Source organism: Amphiprion ocellaris, chromosome 7 (genome assembly GCF_022539595.1).
Source record: "Amphiprion ocellaris isolate individual 3 ecotype Okinawa chromosome 7, ASM2253959v1, whole genome shotgun sequence".
In the NCBI taxonomy this organism is placed as follows: domain Eukaryota; kingdom Metazoa; phylum Chordata; class Actinopteri; family Pomacentridae; genus Amphiprion; species Amphiprion ocellaris.
This window is the reverse complement of record NC_072772.1, coordinates 37,507,337-37,525,033: the sequence shown is the minus strand read 5'-3', so window position 1 is coordinate 37,525,033 and position 17,697 is coordinate 37,507,337. Positions and strand designations below refer to the sequence as shown.

General features: G+C 43.1%; 1 protein-coding gene across 5 annotated transcripts; it reads right to left on the bottom strand.

Annotated features, from left to right (window-relative positions):
• Positions 1–251: 251 nt before the first annotated feature.
• LOC111563037 (protein Atg16l2) lies at positions 252–17,412 on the bottom strand. 5 transcript variants are annotated; one of them, XM_055012550.1, is made up of 18 exons: positions 17,065–17,411; positions 15,733–15,790; positions 15,584–15,653; positions 14,055–14,128; positions 12,987–13,238; positions 12,688–12,801; positions 12,052–12,141; positions 10,013–10,066; positions 9,625–9,727; positions 9,393–9,498; positions 9,248–9,318; positions 9,105–9,176; positions 8,907–9,027; positions 8,618–8,723; positions 7,240–7,392; positions 6,842–6,889; positions 5,882–5,983; positions 252–4,599 (listed from the first exon to the last, which is right to left on the bottom strand). In XM_055012550.1, exons 1-18 carry the CDS (start codon positions 17,213–17,215, stop codon positions 4,506–4,508), a joined length of 1,839 nt encoding a protein of 612 aa, XP_054868525.1. In that variant the 5' UTR covers positions 17,216–17,411; the 3' UTR covers positions 252–4,505. The 5 variants fall into 5 exon arrangements, with proteins under 5 accessions (XP_054868525.1, XP_054868524.1, XP_054868528.1 ...); XM_055012549.1 differs by having other exon boundaries at positions 9,625–9,730; positions 17,065–17,410; XM_055012553.1 differs by having other exon boundaries at positions 9,625–9,730; positions 12,688–12,753; positions 12,993–13,238; positions 17,065–17,410.
• Positions 17,413–17,697: the final 285 nt, after the last annotated feature.

Genomic DNA, 17,697 nt, shown 5'->3' with positions numbered 1-17,697 from the left:
CCATGAAGATACAAGTTCAACCACAGACAGATGACTCCATGTTGATATCATGTTAATAAAACAGTTTCTAATGTTGGTAATAATCCAGCAGGTCGACTCTCCAACAAAGAAACTACCCGGGGAGGAACATCTAGATGTTTTAATGTTAGATAAACTACCTGGGTAGGAACATCTAGACTTTTTAATGGTGAGCAGGTCGACTCTCCATCATCCGGTTCAGTTCTAACAGAAGACAGTCAACACATTAGAGGTGAGTTCCACTGACAGCTTTATTTGATTATTTTCTCTGTTTCCGAGACGTTGCAGTAAAACGGTTATTCCAGTAATCTCAGTATTCCTGTGATGAAGCTCCAACATTCAGCGAACAGTGGGATTAGTGAATACAGTTAGAACAGAGTGTTTCCAGCAGGGGGCGCTGATCTCCAAACCTTCACCCATCACTGCCTGCTTCATTTACTCTGGGACAGAAACCCGAACATCTCTGGACTGAACCAGACATCTGAGGAACCTCTGAGGAACCTCTGAGGAACATTTCAGACCAAACAGCTGATTAATGCAGAACATCTGAAAACATCTGAGTCACAAGAATGAAAGATAACTTCATTAAAAAGCAGCAGTTTGTGTCATCAGTTACACTAAAATTCTCTTTTCGAATCCACCGAAGGTCTGAGCAACAACATCTCAGCAAATAAATAGAAACAGAAAACAGTCCTCAGATCTTCAGAACCTGGACTTCTGATTGGTTCTCGTTGGTCCACCTTCACTCAGGAAGCTAACTGTGCTAATGCTAGAAAAACTGCCTATGTCTTTGTGCTGATTTAGTGTTATTTTGTGTTGGTTTTGTGTTATTTGGTGCTGGTTTTGTGTGTCTGTGTTGGTTTTGTGTGTCTTTTTGTTGGATTTGTGTTATTTTGGTGCTGGTTTTGTGTCTTTGTGTTGGTTTTGTGTTATGTCTCTTTGTGTGTGTCTGTGTTGGTTTTGTGTTGTGTTGGTTTTGTTGCGTTGGTTTTCTGTGTCTTTGTGGTGTTTTTGTTTCTTTGTGTGTATTTGTGTTGGTTTTGTGTTGTTTTATGTCTCTTTGTGTTGATTTTGTTATTGTGTGTCTCTGTGGTGTTTTTGTGTAATTTTGTGGTTTTGCATGTATTTGTGTTGGTTTTTTGCTGTTTTGTGTGTCTCTGTAGTGTTTTTGTGTTATTTTGTGGTTGTTTTGTGTTATTCTGTGGTTAGTCTCAAGCAAGCATAAGTTATGGCAACTGGACTAACCTCGTGTGAGTCGAAAACGTTTCACCTCTCATCCAAGAGGCTTCTTCAGTTCTGAAAGCCTGGTGGGGAGTACCAGATATTTATCCACCAGGAGGGTGGTGGCAAAAACAAGTGGACAAAGACCCGAAACCAACAGACTCGTTAGGTGTTAATGTGAGTCGTTAGCCTTTGATGGGCGGTCGTTACCCCTCCCAGCCCTCTAGGAGGGTGGTTGGGGGTCACCTGACTGCAAGTGGGACAGATGGCTGCACCTCCTTGGGAGGGCTCTAAGAACGGCGTTGTAAGTGGGAGACAAGTGGTGTCTGAGGCCCCCTCCTCTGTTCAAAGATGGCCGTTCTAGTTTGACATGAATGGCTTCTTTTACCCCTCTCTCAAACCATCTGTCCTCTCTGGCTAGAATGCGCACCTTGTGGTCATCAAAGGAGTGCCCCTTCTCCTTGAGGTGGAGGTGGACTGCTGAGTCCTGGCCTGTGGTCGTGGCCCTCCTGTGTTGTGCCATGCGCTTGTGTAATGGCTGCTTAGTCTCTCCAATGTACAGGTCAGAGCATTCCTCATTGCACTGCACTGCGTACACCACATTGCTCTGTTTCTCCCTTGGAATTTTGTCCTTGGGATGGACCAGCTTTTGCCTCAGAGTGTTGCTGGGCTTGAAGTGTACTGGGATCTGGTGGGTGTTAAAGATCCTCCTGAGTTTCTCTGAAATTCCTGCCACATAGGGGATGACAATGTTGTTTCTCTTTTTGTGGTCCTCGTCTTTCTTATCCTCCCTGTGCTTTTTTGCTGTTTTGATAAAAGCCCAGTTTGGATAGCCACAAGTTTGAAGAGCAGAGTGAATATGTTTGTGTTCCCTTCTTTTTCCATCCGCTTCTGATGGGATGTTCTGTGCTCTGTGCTTTAAGGTACGGATCACCCCCAACTTGTGTTCTAGTGGGTGGTGTGAATCAAACAGGAGGTACTGGTCTGTGTGAGTGGGTTTTCTGTAGACCTCAATGTTGAGTTCCCCATTGGTTTCAATGCGTACCACGCAATCTAGAAATGCCAGACAGTTGTCTTGGACATCCTCTCTTGTGAACTTGATGTTTTTATCCACCGAGTTGAGGTGTTCTGTGAAAGGTTCGACCTCACCCTTCCTGATGGTGACCCATGTGTCATCCACATATCTGAACCAGTGCCTCGGGGAGTGGCCACTGAATGTTCTCAGTGCCACAATCTCCATTTCTTCCATGTACAGGTTAGCTACAATGGGGGATACAGGGGATCCCATGGCACAGCCGTGTTTTTGCCTGTAGAAACCATTGTTGTACTGGAAATAAGTGGTGCTGAGGCAAAGGTTAAGGAGGTCACACACCTGTTCGGGGGAGAGGTTGGTCCTCTCAGACAGAGAGTTGTCAAGCAACTGACTGAGAACATCCACAGATTTATTCTGTGGTTGTTTTGTGTCTGTGTTGTTTTATGTCTCTTTGTGCTGGTTTTGTGTTGGATTTGTGTGTCTTTGTGGTTGTTTTGTGTCTCTGTGTTGGTTTTGTGTTGTTTTATGTCTCTTTGCGCTGGTTCTGTGTTGGATTTGTGCATCTTTGTGGTTGTTTTGTGTCTCTGTGTGTGTTTGTGTTGGTTTTGTGTTGTTTTGTGTGCCTGCCTGGGGAGGAACGTTTAAAGTGCCTGATGAGGGATGAACGGCTGTGTTCTCAGGTCCTCATCAGTGTTTCTGTGGGTTCCACATCTTTAAGAACCAAGCAGAAGTCCGGTTGTTTCTAATGGAGGCTACTGTGACCTGAAGACTGAGTTCTAAACACGAAACACAACAAAACAGCATCAAGAAACCAGAATTTGGCTTTAAGTTAAAATAAAAAATGGTCCCTTAACCTCAGAACACAGAACAGTGAGGAACCGGAACCTCTGCAGGAATGATTGCCACTCTCTATTAGCTGAGGAACCAGGTTAGTCCACACAGAAGAGCTCATCCTGGATTAGTTCATCCTGGAGGAGCTCATCTGCTGACCTCTGGTCCTGAAGACATGGAGGACATCTAACTCATCTAACTCAGGTAATGTTCTCAGTCAGTGTTTCTCTGGTTTCTCCTGATGAAGCTCATGTCCTAGTTTTCGGTTTAATCTAAAGAGAACTCGTCTTGGTTCCATAACAGGAACCACAACTGTAGAACCTTTAAAACAGGAACCGCGTCTGTAGAACCTTTACAACATTTATAACAGGAACCACATCTGTAGAACCTTTACGACAGGAACCACATCTGTAGAACCTTTATGACAGGAACCACATCTGTAGAACCTTTAAAACAGGAACCACATCTGTAGAACCTTTATGACAGGAACCACATCTGTCGAACCTTTATGACAGGAACCACATCTGTCGAACCTTTATGACAGGAACCACATCTGTAGAACCTTTATGACAGGAACCACATCTGTAGAACCTTTATGACAGGAACCACATCTGTCAAACCTTTATGACAGGAACCACATCTGTAGAACCTTTATGACAGGAACCACATCTGTAGAACCTTTACGACAGGAACCACATCTGTAGAACGTGTTCCACGACCCATCTCTGTAAAACGGCAGTCTGAAGTTCCTCCTTCAGGTGCTGCTGAGAATCTGGATGCTGATTGGTCAAATGCGTTTTCTTCTCGATGTTCTCGTCCAGCAGCTTCTCCTCCTCCAATTTCATCATCAGCACCATAAAGTTCTCCAGATGTTCTAACAGAAAAAACCTCCCTGGTTCTGTTTCCTCCACAGAACCAGAGTTAGGTCCAGTAACTGTTGGTTCTAGTGTCTGAGTTCATGTTTGGATCTACAGTGGAACCAGAGGAAGTTGCTCTACCGTCGTCCAATCAGAAGCTTTTATCTCAGACATGTTCAGTGCCGTTCATATTTCATGATTTTAGATTTATTACATTTAAATTTTTTAATGCTTTATGTTGTTTTATAAATTCATTTTCCAGATCTTTGGTCTCCTAATGAAGTTTAAAGGTCTCCAGATGTTCTGTTTGCAGGGTTCCCTTCGTTCCCTTCCCTCATGTGTAAACTCTCCATGTTCCCTTCGTTAATTCCGTGTTAATGTTCCTCGTTAAAAGCAGAAAAAGAAGCAGGAAGTTTCACTTAAATCCCAGAAACCAGCAGCAGCTTCCTGAAAGTCCTGTCAACAGCTCTCAGCTCAGGTTGTTCTTGTGAAGTCCAGTCGTGCTGTTGCCGTGACGACGAGGCCTCCTCTCCCAATTGGTCATCTCAGATGTCGCTCCAGAGGACGGCCCGCCTACTCTTGTCCACGCTGACGACGTATTCGCCGGACAGAGACCAGGACACGGCGCTGATGGAAGAACTGGAGGACAGACGGACGTTAGAGAAGAATGTCTACTGTTCAGGTCGGATTAATACCGTTCTACTAAAAACATCTACAGAAACCATTAAATATTAAATTAACATCTACAGAAACCATTAAATGTTCTATTAAAAATGTCTACAGAAACCATTAAATATTAAATTAATAACTTTAATATGTTCAGTCAGAAGAATCCCTTTACCTGGAAACAGACTGGAATATGTTTGACTTGTTCTATTTTTCTGTGATTAAATCATGATTGAATATTTTTACAACTTGTAGTTATTCTATAAAACACATGAAGTTGTGATCTGAACCGTTTTAGCATCATTTCTGCTAAACGGTCAGAGCTGATGGGAAAAAAGTGCAGGAGGTCCTCGGTTTAACCTACAGCATTTCATCATTAAATCAGAACTGGTTACATGGAACTAGTTGATGAGCTGATGAATACATCGTCATGGCGCTATCAGACAGCTTTGTTTCCATTCTTTGGTTGTACTCCACCTTGGATTGTGCTACATTCACTAACTTTTTGTCCTTCATTATGGCTCCCAGCATAAGTCAGACTCTTCTGATGTTTGGAAGAAAAGGAAAGTCATCTCCATGGAAGTGAAATTAGATAGAATAAAATGCTGGGAACAGGAAGAAACACCAACCAACATGGGTCACGTTGTAAAAACAGGTCAACATATTCTGTTATCTTCTAGTAAAATGATTCATACATGCATGAAAGTCGTTGGTATTCATGACTTTATGAAGAACTGATCGATATCGTGATGCACGGAACGACTTTATGTTTTCACCGGAGTTTCGACTTAAAGCAAAAACCAACTTCTGTACATCCGTAGGAACGGAATTCTGATGTAAGTTGAGGACCTCCTCTACGATTAAAAGGTGAAAAACAGAAATAAGCACGTTTCATTTCATGTGTTAGAGACTGAAATGAATCCAGCATTCAGATACTTAGTCAAACATCATTAAGTTCAGTTCTTGTTTTTGTGATTGTTCAGCGTCCTGGAGCCTCGTATCGCTCCATGAAGAGACACTCGAACGTGGGTTAGGGTTAGGTTTACCTGAACCCTACACTCTATCCAGCCATGAACAGACTCTTCAATGTTGAAGTCAGACATTATGAAAGTCTAGAACGTTCTACTAACACCATCTCATCTTTCTGCTGGTCTGAAGGTCTAGAACGTTCTACTAACACCATCCCATCTTTCTGCTGGTCTGAAGGTCTAGAACGTTCTATTAACACCATCTCATCTTTCTGCTGGTCTGGTACCTGTGTTTGTCCGGTAGGCGGGTCTCCAGGTTGCCGGTTGAGACGTTCCAGATGTAAACGGCGCCATCTGCTGACCCGGCTGCCAGGTAGCAGCTGTCTGGACTGAGAGGAAACATCTGGATCAGACAGCAGCAACATGTGGAGGACTTTCTGTTACAGCTGAGAAACGACAACCCTTAAAACCAAATGGTACTACAGGGAACAGGAGGTTCTGGAAGGTTCTGAGTGGAACCCAGCAGGGAACCTCTGATAGAACATTCAGTCAGAGCTGTCATTGTCATGGAAACTGCAGAAATGAGCCACAGAGCGTGTCATGTTCTTCTGGGCTCGTCTATTTATACTCTGCTGATCTGATCAGATGATGGACCTGATGATGGATCCACTGAGAACCAGATCATCCACACAATCATCACGGAGCCTCAACACCCAGACACAACTACACAATAACCAGGCCTCTCTGATTGGTCGGAATCCTCCAGGTGTTGAAGCTCCACATCTGGACACACCTGGTGTCAGGGCTGGAGAGCAAACTGATCCTACAGCACCAAAGACTCACAAAGCGCCTCAGAACAAACAGCAACACAAAAGATCACAAAGAAACACAACAAAACACCTGCAGAAAGATTCAAACTGACAAAAACAAACACAACATGAACACAAACGATGCAAAACCAAACAAAACAGCAACACAAAATTACCTGGAACACACCGAGAGATACAAAAACCAAACAAAACATCAACACAACATTACCTGGAACACACCGAAACACACAAAGAAGCTGCAGAGACTCACAAAAAGAACAGAAAGAAACAAACTGAGCTCAGAGACAACCAGCCCAAAACAACTGGAGTCAGACAGGAAGTCAGCATCAGACAGGAAGTCAGCATCAGACAGGAAGTCAGATCTCTGCTTTTTGTAGTTTCTGTAGTTCAGAATCAGATTGTTGGATGAACTCTCACCTGATCACTGCTTTGGTGCTGTCACTGCCACATTTAAAGCCCTCAGATCTACCAACAACAAACACACAATCAGTCAGAGACCAACAATAACAAACACAATCAGAGACCAACAACAAACACACAATCAGAGACCAACAACAAACACACAATCAGAGACCAACAACAAACACACAATCAGAGACCAACAACAACAAACACCCAATCAGTCAGAGACCAACAACAAACACACAATCAGAGACCAACAACAAACACACCAACAACAACAACAAACACCCAATCAGTCAGAGACCAACAACAAACACACAATCAGAGACCAACAACAAACACACAATCAGAGACCAACAACAGCAAACACACAATCAGTCAGACAAACAAAAGCCGTCCATCAGAACTTCTACCTGAAGCACATCCTGTTGTGGCTCCACCTCCTCAGGTCGATCAGCTGGAGACAGTCGTCACGGCAACAGCTGAGCAGCTGGCGATGGTCGGAGCTGAGGTCCAATGAGGTGACTCGACCCTGAGCAGGAAGTTCCTGAACGCAGCTGGAAGCCCTGGAGGAGAAGGACAATGTTCATCTGATGCAGGTTCTCCTCCATGGACCAGTTCACCTCCGTCCTGGACCAGTGGAACCAGTGGAACCAGTAGAACCAGTAGAACCAGTGGAACCAGTGGAACCAGTGGGACAAATGGAACCAGTAGAATCAGTGGGACCAGTGGGACCAGTTGGACCTGTAGAACCAGTGGAACCAGTGGAACCAGTAGAACCAGTGGGACCAGTAGAACCAGAGGAACCTGTGGAACCAGTGGGACCAGTGGGACCAGTAGAACCAGTGGGACCAGTAGAACCAGTGGAACCAGTGGAACCAGTGGGACCAGTTGGACCTGTAGAACCAGTGGAACCAGTGGAACCAGTAGAACCAGTGGGACCAGTAGAACCAGAGGAACCTGTGGAACCAGTGGAACCAGTGGGACCAGTGGGACGAGTGAAACCAGTGGAACCAGTGGGAGGTCTGGAACCCAGTCTGGCCAGGATAACAGCTGTACCCGAACATCTCATGAAGTCAAACATCATCAGTTGAAGCTTTTTCTGCTTTTAATAACAGAAAATATCCAAAATTTCAAAGTGACCAATCAGAGGATGGCTGGACGATGATGCCACTTGATTTTATTCTGTAAAATGTTCTGAAAATTGTCACTAATCAACACGGTCTAAATCTGACCAATCACAGCCCAGCAAAGGATGAACCAATCGTCCAATCAGGTGCAGGGAGGGTTTCTGGTTTGTGATTGTAGGAAATAGCTGTCAATCATCTGGTTCATACTCTGCAGGGAGGGGGGGCTGATCTGTGGGCTGAGCTGTTGCTAGGTAACAGAGGGAGACTGGGAGTTGCCGTGGAAACAGTTGGGAGAGCGGGTGTCAAATTACAGCCCTCAGTCAGAAACATTACAGCAGCGTCACCATGGAAACCAGCTGGTAAATAGAATGTTTAATACTTAAATTATGACAGAATGAGAGTAAATAAAGTGTTTAATATTCAAATTATGACAAAGTGGAGGTAAATAAAGTGTTAAACACCTGCAGCTATGATAGGGTAGTAGTATTTACTACTGTAGTGTTTACTTACTAATGAAGTGTTTATTACCTATATTTACCAGAGAGTAAAGATTTAAAAAAAAGTGTTTAATGATTGAAGCTATGACAAAGTGAAGGTAAATAAAGTGTTTGATGAGTGAATCTGTGACAGAGTGAAGGTAGATGAAGTGGTGAGGACTCACCTGGTGTCCCAGACTCTGATCTTGCAGTCGTAGTGTCCACTGATGATGCAGTTCTCTGAACACACCAAGTCACTGCAAAATGACGCCACGTCAACTAACTGAACACCTGCAGGGACACAGTCCACCTTAAACACACAGTCCACCTTAAAGACACAGTCCACCTTAAACACAGTCCACCTTAAACACACAGTCCACCTTAAATGCACAGTCCACCTTAAATCCTCCATACTTCATTAGTCTGCTCCCTCTCCCTGTCCCCTCTCGTCCAATCAGCAGCAGCGGTACTTACATGCGGCCCGGTGCAGGTCCCAGAGGCGGACGGTGCGGTCGGCGCTTCCTGTCGCCACCTGATGGAGGACGCTGCTGAACCTGGCGGCCGTCACCTTCCTGCTGTGACCCGTCAGAGTCACCTGAGACACAGACAGGTAATCTGATTACTCTGAGGAATCTGATTTTTGAGCATGATGGGATGGGGCGCCGTGGTTACCTTGGGGACGGAGTCGTCCAGGCGCCACAAGATGGCTGACTTGTCGTAGGAGGCGGCGAGGACCCTGAAGCCCTGAAACAGAAACACCTGTCACACCTGCAGCATCCCACCAGGTGAGTGGCCGCAGGTGTGACATCACTCACCGCCGGGTCGAACTCCACGCAGGTGATGCCCTCGGTGCTGCCGTCCAGTGTCGCCCTGGGAGCCAGTGAGCCTGGTGAAATCAGTGAGGTCACATGACAGTCATGAGGTCACAGCGATGAGGTAATAGGTCACCTGAGGACTCACCTGCTCGGACCTCCCACAGCTTCAGGACCCGGTCGGTTCCTCCGGTGGCCAGAAGGTCGGAGCTGGAGCTGAATCTGACGGCGTTGATACCCTGCTCATGGGCCTCCTGGTGACATCATCAATACAACTACTGATCAGTTGTTGATCAGTTATTGAATGTAAATCCAGGAGTTCCCCAGATTCTCCTGGTTCTGGGTCTACAGGACCTTCATTCAGCTGAAGTAGTTCTTACCAGAACCTGCAGCGCTCTGACTGGAACTCTGGCCGACAGACAGAATCCAACCGGAAACACCAGATCCTCCTCCAGACTGCAGACCGAGTGGCCACGCCTCTTCCTGCTGGTCATCATCATCATCCAACCATCATCTATCCATCCATCATCCAACCATCATCCAACAATCATCTATCCATCCATAATCATCCAACCATCATCCAACCATCCATCCATCATCCAACCATCATCATGCAACATCATCCATCCACCCATCCATCCATCCATCCATCATCATCCATCCATCATTCATCATCGTCAATCATTCATCCATCATCCATCCATTCATCCATCATCCATCCATCATCATCCATCATCCATCCATCTTCGGCAGTAGATCAGAACTCACCCAAACATCTCTCTGATGGAGGTGAAGATCCTTGGAGACGTCGCCGACGCCGACCTGAGAACCCAAACAGCTGTTAGTTCTCCTGAAGGTGTTTACCTTAGCAACCAACTAGCTGTTCGTTCTCCTGAAGCTGTTTACCTTAGCAACCAACCAGCTGTTAGTTCTCCTGAAGCTGTTTACCTTAGCAACCAACCAGCTGTTAGTTCTCCTGAAGGTGTTTACCTTAGCAACCAACTAGCTGTTCGTTCTCCTGAAGCTGTTTACCTTAGCAACCAACCAGCTGTTAGTTCTCCTGAAGCTGTTTACCTTAGCAACCAACTAGCTGTTAGTTCTACTGAAGCTGTTTACCTTAGCAAGCAACCAGCTGTTACTTCTACTGAAGCTGTTTACCTTAGGAACTGACCAGCTGTTAGTTCTACTGAAGCTGTTTACCTTAGCAACCACCTAGCTGTTTGTTCTACTGAAGGTGTTTACCTTAGCAACCAACTAGCTGTTAGTTCTACTGAAGGTGTTTACCTTAGCAACCAACCAGCTGTTAGTTCTACTGAAGGTGTTTACCTTAGCAACCAACCAGCTGTTAGTTCTCCTGAAGCTGTTTACCTTAGCAACCAACTAGCTGTTAGTTCTACTGAAGCTGTTTACCTTAGCAAGCAACCAGCTGTTACTTCTACTGAAGCTGTTTACCTTAGCAACTGACCAGCTGTTAGTTCTCCTGAAGCTGTTTACCTTAGCAACCACCTAGCTGTTTGTTCTACTGAAGGTGTTTACCTTAGCAACCAACTAGCTGTTAGTTCTACTGAAGGTGTTTACCTTAGCAACCAACCAGCTGTTAGTTCTCCTGAAGGTGTTTACCTTAGCAACCAACCAGCTGTTAGTTCTCCTGAAGCTGTTTACCTTAGCAACCAACTAGGTGTTAGTTCTACTGAAGCTGTTTACCTTACCACCAACCAGCTGTTAGTTCTCCTGAAGCTGTTTACCTTAGTAACCAACCAGCTGTTAGTTCTACTGAAGCTGTTTACCTTACCACCAACCAGCTGTTAGTTCTCCTGAAGCTGTTTACCTTAGCAACCAACCAGCTGTTAATTCTCCTGAAGCTGTTTACCTTAGCAACCAACCAGCTGTTAGTTCTCCTGAAGCTGTTTACCTTAGCAACCACCTAGCTGTTTGTTCTACTGAAGGTGTTTACCTTAGCAACCAACTAGCTGTTAGTTCTACTGAAGGTGTTTACCTTAGCAACCAACCAGCTGTTAGTTCTCCTGAAGGTGTTTACCTTAGCAACCAACCAGTTGTTAGTTCTCCTGAAGCTGTTTACCTTAGTAACCAACCAGCTGTTAGTTCTACTGAAGCTGTTTACCTTAGCAACCAACCAGCTGTTAGTTCTCCTGAAGCTGTTTACCTTAGCAACCAACCAGCTGTTAATTCTCCTGAAGCTGTTTACCTTAGCAACCAACTAGCTGTTAGTTCTCCTGAAGCTGTTTACCTTAGCAACCAACCAGCTGTTAGTTCTCCTGAAGCTATTTACCTTAGCAACAAAACCAGCTGTTAGTTCTTCTGAAGCTGTTTACCGTAGCAACCAACCAGCTGTTAGTTCTACTGAAGCTGTTTACCTTAGCAACTGACCAGCTGTTAGTTCTCCTGAAGCTGTTTACCTTAGCAACCGACCAGCTGTTAGTTCTCCTGAAGCTGTTTACCTTAGCAACCAACTAGCTTAGTTCTCCTGAAGCTGTTTACCTTAGCAACCAACCAGCTGTTAGTTCTCCTGTTTTTTTTCAATATTACAAATATTCAAATATTTATCTAAAAATCAGGAAAACTATTTCCTCAGATCGTTTAATATTTTTCATGTTTTACCTTTTAGGACGTCTTTATTCTGGAGTATTTCAACCGCTAAATATTTTAAATGTTGTCTAAATGATATTAAATATGTGAATTTAAAAGGAAGGAATATCATAACTTCATTCTTCTAATGTTCTCTGAGGTTCCACTGGAAGTCTTCCTGAAGGAACCTGGACATGACAGAGTGAAGCTGATGGTTTCACCTGAACAGTCGAGTTCTTCGTGGTTCCATCGACTCGTCCAGGTCGTCGTTCTTTGGAGACGTTGATCTGGAGGTGGGAGCATTGGACGAGCTGCAACACAAAACAAACGTCTTTAAAAGGCTTTAAATCATCTCCAAAAACGACTGAGAAGTTAAATAAAGAGAAAAAAATGTTCACTGACTTTAAGTAGATACATTCTAAATAAAAAACAAACCTCACTCTGTTGTTTCAAAACCCACTCAAGCCCAATAAACCCAGCAAAACCTAATAAAAAACCAGGAAAGCCCAATAAAATCCATTAAAACCCAATAAAACCCAATAAAACCCAGTATATCCCAGTAAATCCCAGTTAAACCCAGTAAATCCCAGTAAAACCCAATAAAACCTAAATAAAGCCCACTAAAATCCAATAAAACCCAATAAAATCCCAATAAAATCCAATAAAACCCCATAAAATCCAATAAAACCCACTAAAATCCAACCCCCCCAAAAAAACCTCAATAAAACCCAATAAAACCTAGTAAAACCCAGTAAAACCCAGTAAACTTAAGTTTTTCTCGACAAATCTGGACTTTTTCTGTGTTTAAATCAATATGAAGCCATTTTGTCCGACTCAGAGCTTCACCTGGAGCTCACCTGTCCAACGTGACCTTTGACCTGGCCGCCGTCTGAAGCTGCTTCTGGAGGTTCGCCTCTCGAGCTCTGGAGCAGAAACCAGACGAGAAAACCACTCCGTGACAAAGCACACACCTTTAAACAGGTGAGAGAGACATGTGGGATGGACAGGTGGGATGGACAGGTGAGATAGACAGGTGAGATAGACAGGTGAGTTGAACAGGTGAGATAGACAGGTGAGTTGAACAGGTGAGATAGACAGGTAAGTTGAACAGGTGAGATAGACAGGTGAGTTGAACAGGTGAGTTGAACGGTGGTACCTGGACCTGCGCTCGTTGCGGCTGTTCATGCGGGCGGCGGCCTGCTGCTTCAGGTGGATCATGTCCTCCAGCAGGTGTCCTCCTCGGACCTTCTCCTCCCTGAGTCGTGACTCCGCCCCCCTCTGGCGCTCCAGCAGGCCATCGTAGTCTGTCTTCAGCGCCCCGTTCTGCTGCTGTACCCACTCCACCTGCTCCTGCAGCGCCCGCTGCTCATCCAGCGCACCCTCACGCCGCCGCTTGTCCTCCTGCAGCCTGAGGGGGCGGAGCCAACAGCGTCACCGCCACGTTTAACGGAACCAATCAGAACTACAGCCTGCTGCTGCCAGAGACGAGGAAAATTACACAAATACTTCCATAACAAGTACATGGTGAAGTACTGCATGTATCATTTAATCTAAAAATATTCACTTTTTACAAAAATAACTTATTCGTAGTATTACAAATAGAAGAATAAAACTTTATGCAGAAACTCATCTAAAAAATTTCTAATACTTTCTGCTTTAAGAAGATTTAGAATGATGCTCCATTATTAGATTTTTATGTGTTTTTTGTTATTTTTTACCAGCATCTTCACATTTTTCTGCCCTGATTTCAACACTGTGGGATTCATTAAAGATGATCTCATTAAATTATTTTATTTATATATTTTATCACCTTAACTGAATGACTTTGATGTATTTTCTATGCTGCGTATTTGTCCATAAACTGATTTTTACCATCATAGTACTGAATGAATAAAATCTGACTGATAAGAAATCAGAAAATGTTTTGAGATTTTTTAATATTTAAGATTTTTAATATTTTTTCTCAGACGTTTTTCTGAAATGTTTTCCAAATATTCCAAATATTTCTCAAAGTATTCAGACTTCAAAGCACTTCTAGAAAACTGTGAGAACTTTACAACTTGTTCTTCTGTTGCACTTCTAGAAAACCGTGAGAACTTTACAACTTGTTCTTCTGTTGTGCTTCTTTAAGTATTTTATATACGTTCAGGTGAGGCGTGTTCAGGTGAGGCGTGTTCAGGTGAGGCGTGTTCAGGTGAGGCGTGTTCAGGTGTGCGTCACTCACCTGGCATGTTGTTGGTCCAGAACACGTTCTTTGATTTTAATCTGCTGCTGCAGCTCTACCACCTGATAGGCCAGCTGAGGAAACAGGAAGTTACATCATTAATCTGCTTTTAAGCCCAATAAAACATCTGATGTTTCAGAAATCACTCGTCCTGCTGTGACTCCAACAGGTAACTAACATCTGCTGGTTAAACTGGTCAGATCGTCAGTTACACAGGAACACTGCAAAAACTCTGAATCTCACCAAGTCTGTTTGTCTTATTTTTAGTCAAAATGTCTCATCCCACTTGATTTATGATAAATTCTCTTAACAAGAGACATTTCATCAGATGGAGGGACGTGTTTTAAGACAATGCATCTTAAATATCTTGTTAAGTCAAACAATCTGGAAATTATCTTGTTTTGAGTTGAATTTTACAAGAAAACTCAAAATAAGTTTAACCCTCGTGTCGTCCTGCAGGTCAAAATGACCCATTTTAAAGTTTGAAAATGTGGAGAAAAATATATATTTTCACAGTGAAACTTCTGATGTCCACATTTTCAACATTTTTGGGAAATCTTTGAACATTTTTTGGTGGAAAAAAATAAATGTTAAAAATGTTTCTTTAAGAACATTCACATAAAAATCAACCAAAATCCAGCGATTTTGGTTGATTTTTATGTGAATGTTCTTAAAGAAAATATCAGAAGTTTTACTGATATACATGAAATCTCTTTAGATATTTTTAGGATTTTTGTGGAAGATTTTTACTTATTTTTTGAAAATATTTACAAGACCGTTCTTGCCAAATTTGGGGGATTTCTTTTTTTAAATAAAACTTTTAAGGGAAACTTTTAAGGAATTATTGGAAATTTCCTCCTGAAGGTTTTGCAAATTTTCTGAAATTTGGGGAATTTTTTTCAGACAAGGAAACAATATTTTATGGTGCCCGTAAATGAAGACAACAGGAGGGTTAATACATCTCAAATTCGGAAGTTACATGAAAGTGAAAAGCTATTGTTGAGTGAAAAACTGCAATTTTTTTTTAGCATGTCTGGCTTATTTTAAGACACCTAAGCTTGACAATCCTGGTAAAATAGAGCTTAAAATAACTTTTCCCAGCTAATTTTAAGATCCCAAGATTCTAAATATCATATCTTATTTCAAAAAATCTTACCAAGACATTTTTCACTTGTTCTATTGGCAGAATTTATTTTTTTTTAACCTAATTTCAAGGTAAAAGTTCCTTGAAACAAGTTTTTTTTCTTGTTTTGAGAGGAGCATTTTTTCCAGTGAAGAGACGCCTTCAGCCGGAATTAAAACAGAAGCATAAAACCAGTAAAACCAGTAAACTTCATCGCTCTGGTGAGTTTAACAGAACAAATAAAAATCAAGTTTAACAAAGTTTATGAAAAGATCTGAGCTGAAGGAGCAGCTCTCAGATTTAACCAGCAGGTTTCAGGTAACCAGGAGGTTGTGGTTAGTTTGGTGCTTTGTCTAGCTACAGGTGGACAGGTGACATCAGGACAGGCGGACAGGTGAGTTCTCACCTCTCCGGTCGTCTTCTTCAGCTGACTGCTCTGCTGCAGCAGCGACGTCAGGGAGTCAGCGGAGGGAGGCCTGGGTGAAGGAAACAAACACACCTGTAACACCTGTAACACACTGGGCTCAGGTGAGCTCAGGTACACTGAGCAGTTACCTGACGGAGCAGCTCAGGAGGCCTTGAGCCAGACTGGTTTTCTCCAACAGCCGAGAGTCTGAAAACAGAAACATCCAACAAACTCAACTTTTACTGATATTTACTTTTTTTTTTTTTTTTTTTTTTTTTTACTGTTTTGAGAAATTTGATGAATTTATGACAATTTTTGGAGTAAAAAGTAAAAACAGGAAAATATTAATATTTCAGAAAAATACAGATTATTACATAAAAAGGGAAGTTATCAGATTACATCAGATTTATTCAGCTTTTCATTCTGTTCACGTCAGTCATGATGCTGCCACCACCGTGCTTCACGTCATGATGCTGCAACCACCATGATTCACATCATGATGCCGCCACCACGATTCACGTCATGATGATGCCACCACCGTGCTTCACATCATGATGCTGCCACCACCATGCTTCATGTCATGATGCTGCCACCACCGTGCTTCACGTCATGATGCTGCCACCACCATGCCTTTTATCAGACTCATTTAGTTTGTTTTTGGAGAAATATTCAATGATTCAATTTATATTTAACGTAGGATAAGGATAATAAAATAATTAATGAAAAGAAACGCTAATCTAATGTTAAAAGACGACAAAATGAACATAATCTATTATTTTTAATGTGTAGGAAAGTAGTATCCTGTCCCAAATTTTTCACCATTTAAATTCTTGACATGTAAACCACATCCTGCCGTTCATGTGAAGGAAAACGAAGTGTTCCTGATGATAAACATCAGCCTGATCCTCCGTCACACATGAGTCACTGCTGAGAGGAACTGAAACGACATGCGGTCAAAGAATGAAGAACTGGTGTCGAACCAGACTCCATTCAGAAAACTCTCAATTTAAGGTTCAGTCCAGTAGCAGGTCCACCTCATTATCAATAAATGCCCATTAAACTGAGGGTTCTAGGTGGAGTTTGGTTCTGTTTTTATCTCTCAGAAAACCTGTCTGTTTGCTGCTAAATTTTAGAATGACATTTAGAAAGTCAGATTATTTAAGTGGATTCTGGTTCTGATATATTCTGCTCTAGTTTTAATGACAACCTTCTTTACTTACATGACCGATAATAAATCAGATGTTTAACCACATTAAACTGAGATTTTAATGGACTTTAGTTGAATATAGTCCTACTTTTAACAGCTGGTATTTTTGTGAACCAGCTCCATTTATTAGGTTTATAATCTGTTAAATCAACAGGTTTTTACATGGAGTCTGGTTGGAACAAACGTCTTTCTGTTCTCAGTGTTTTTTTCTGTGAACCAGACTCGGTTTAAACTGCAGCTTTTCAAACTAACTGCTACTTGCTGGTTTCCGTACAGCAGCGGATCAGGTCCTGGAACATGGCCTGCTGCCTCCGGTCTCGGTGCTGCAGCTGCCGGACGATGTGTCTCCTCCACGGCTGCGACCCGCCGCCGCCTTCTGGAGCCTGGAGACGGCCGCTCCGCTGCGAGCCTCCGCTGGGATCCATGGTGTCCGCTCCCCGCTGAAGGAGCTCCCTGAGCGGCTTGAGCTACTCGGAGCTGCGCGGCGCCGCCATGTTGTTGTTGTTGTTTCTTCCTCTCTGCTGTTGTTTATTTGTGGGTTTTTAACTTTTTGTTTGTCACTCGAGTCACTGTGACGGGAGCTCGCGCTGCTGCTGCCGGGTTCTCAGCCAATCAGCGCCCACCTCCTCTGCACTTACTGCTGTCACGTGACCAACAGCCGACAGGACACGCCCCCCAGGGCCTCACCTGGTGACGTCACAAAACATTCCTCACATGACTGAGACCTTTACTACTTCTAAATACTTTTACTACTTCTAGATACTTTCACCTTAGTTCTAAATACTTCTATGTTACTTCTAAATCCTGTCACTTTACTCTTGTTTACTTCTAAATACTTTTACTTTATTTCTAAACACTTTTACTACTTATAAATACTTTAACTTTACTTCTAAATACTTTTCCTACT

Excerpts from the sequence above, each read along its gene's own strand:
- LOC111563037 (XM_055012549.1), bottom strand. The coding sequence starts at position 17,215 with ATGGATCCCAGCGGAGGCTCGCAGCGGAGCGGCCGTCTCCAGGCTCCA. Across the intron at positions 10,067-12,051 it reads CGAAGAACTCGACTGTTCAG|GTCGGCGTCGGCGACGTCTC; the intron begins GTGAAACCATCA and ends TTGGGTTCTCAG. Across the intron at positions 9,319-9,392 it reads GCTGTGGGAGGTCCGAGCAG|GCTCACTGGCTCCCAGGGCG; the intron begins GTGAGTCCTCAG and ends TGATTTCACCAG.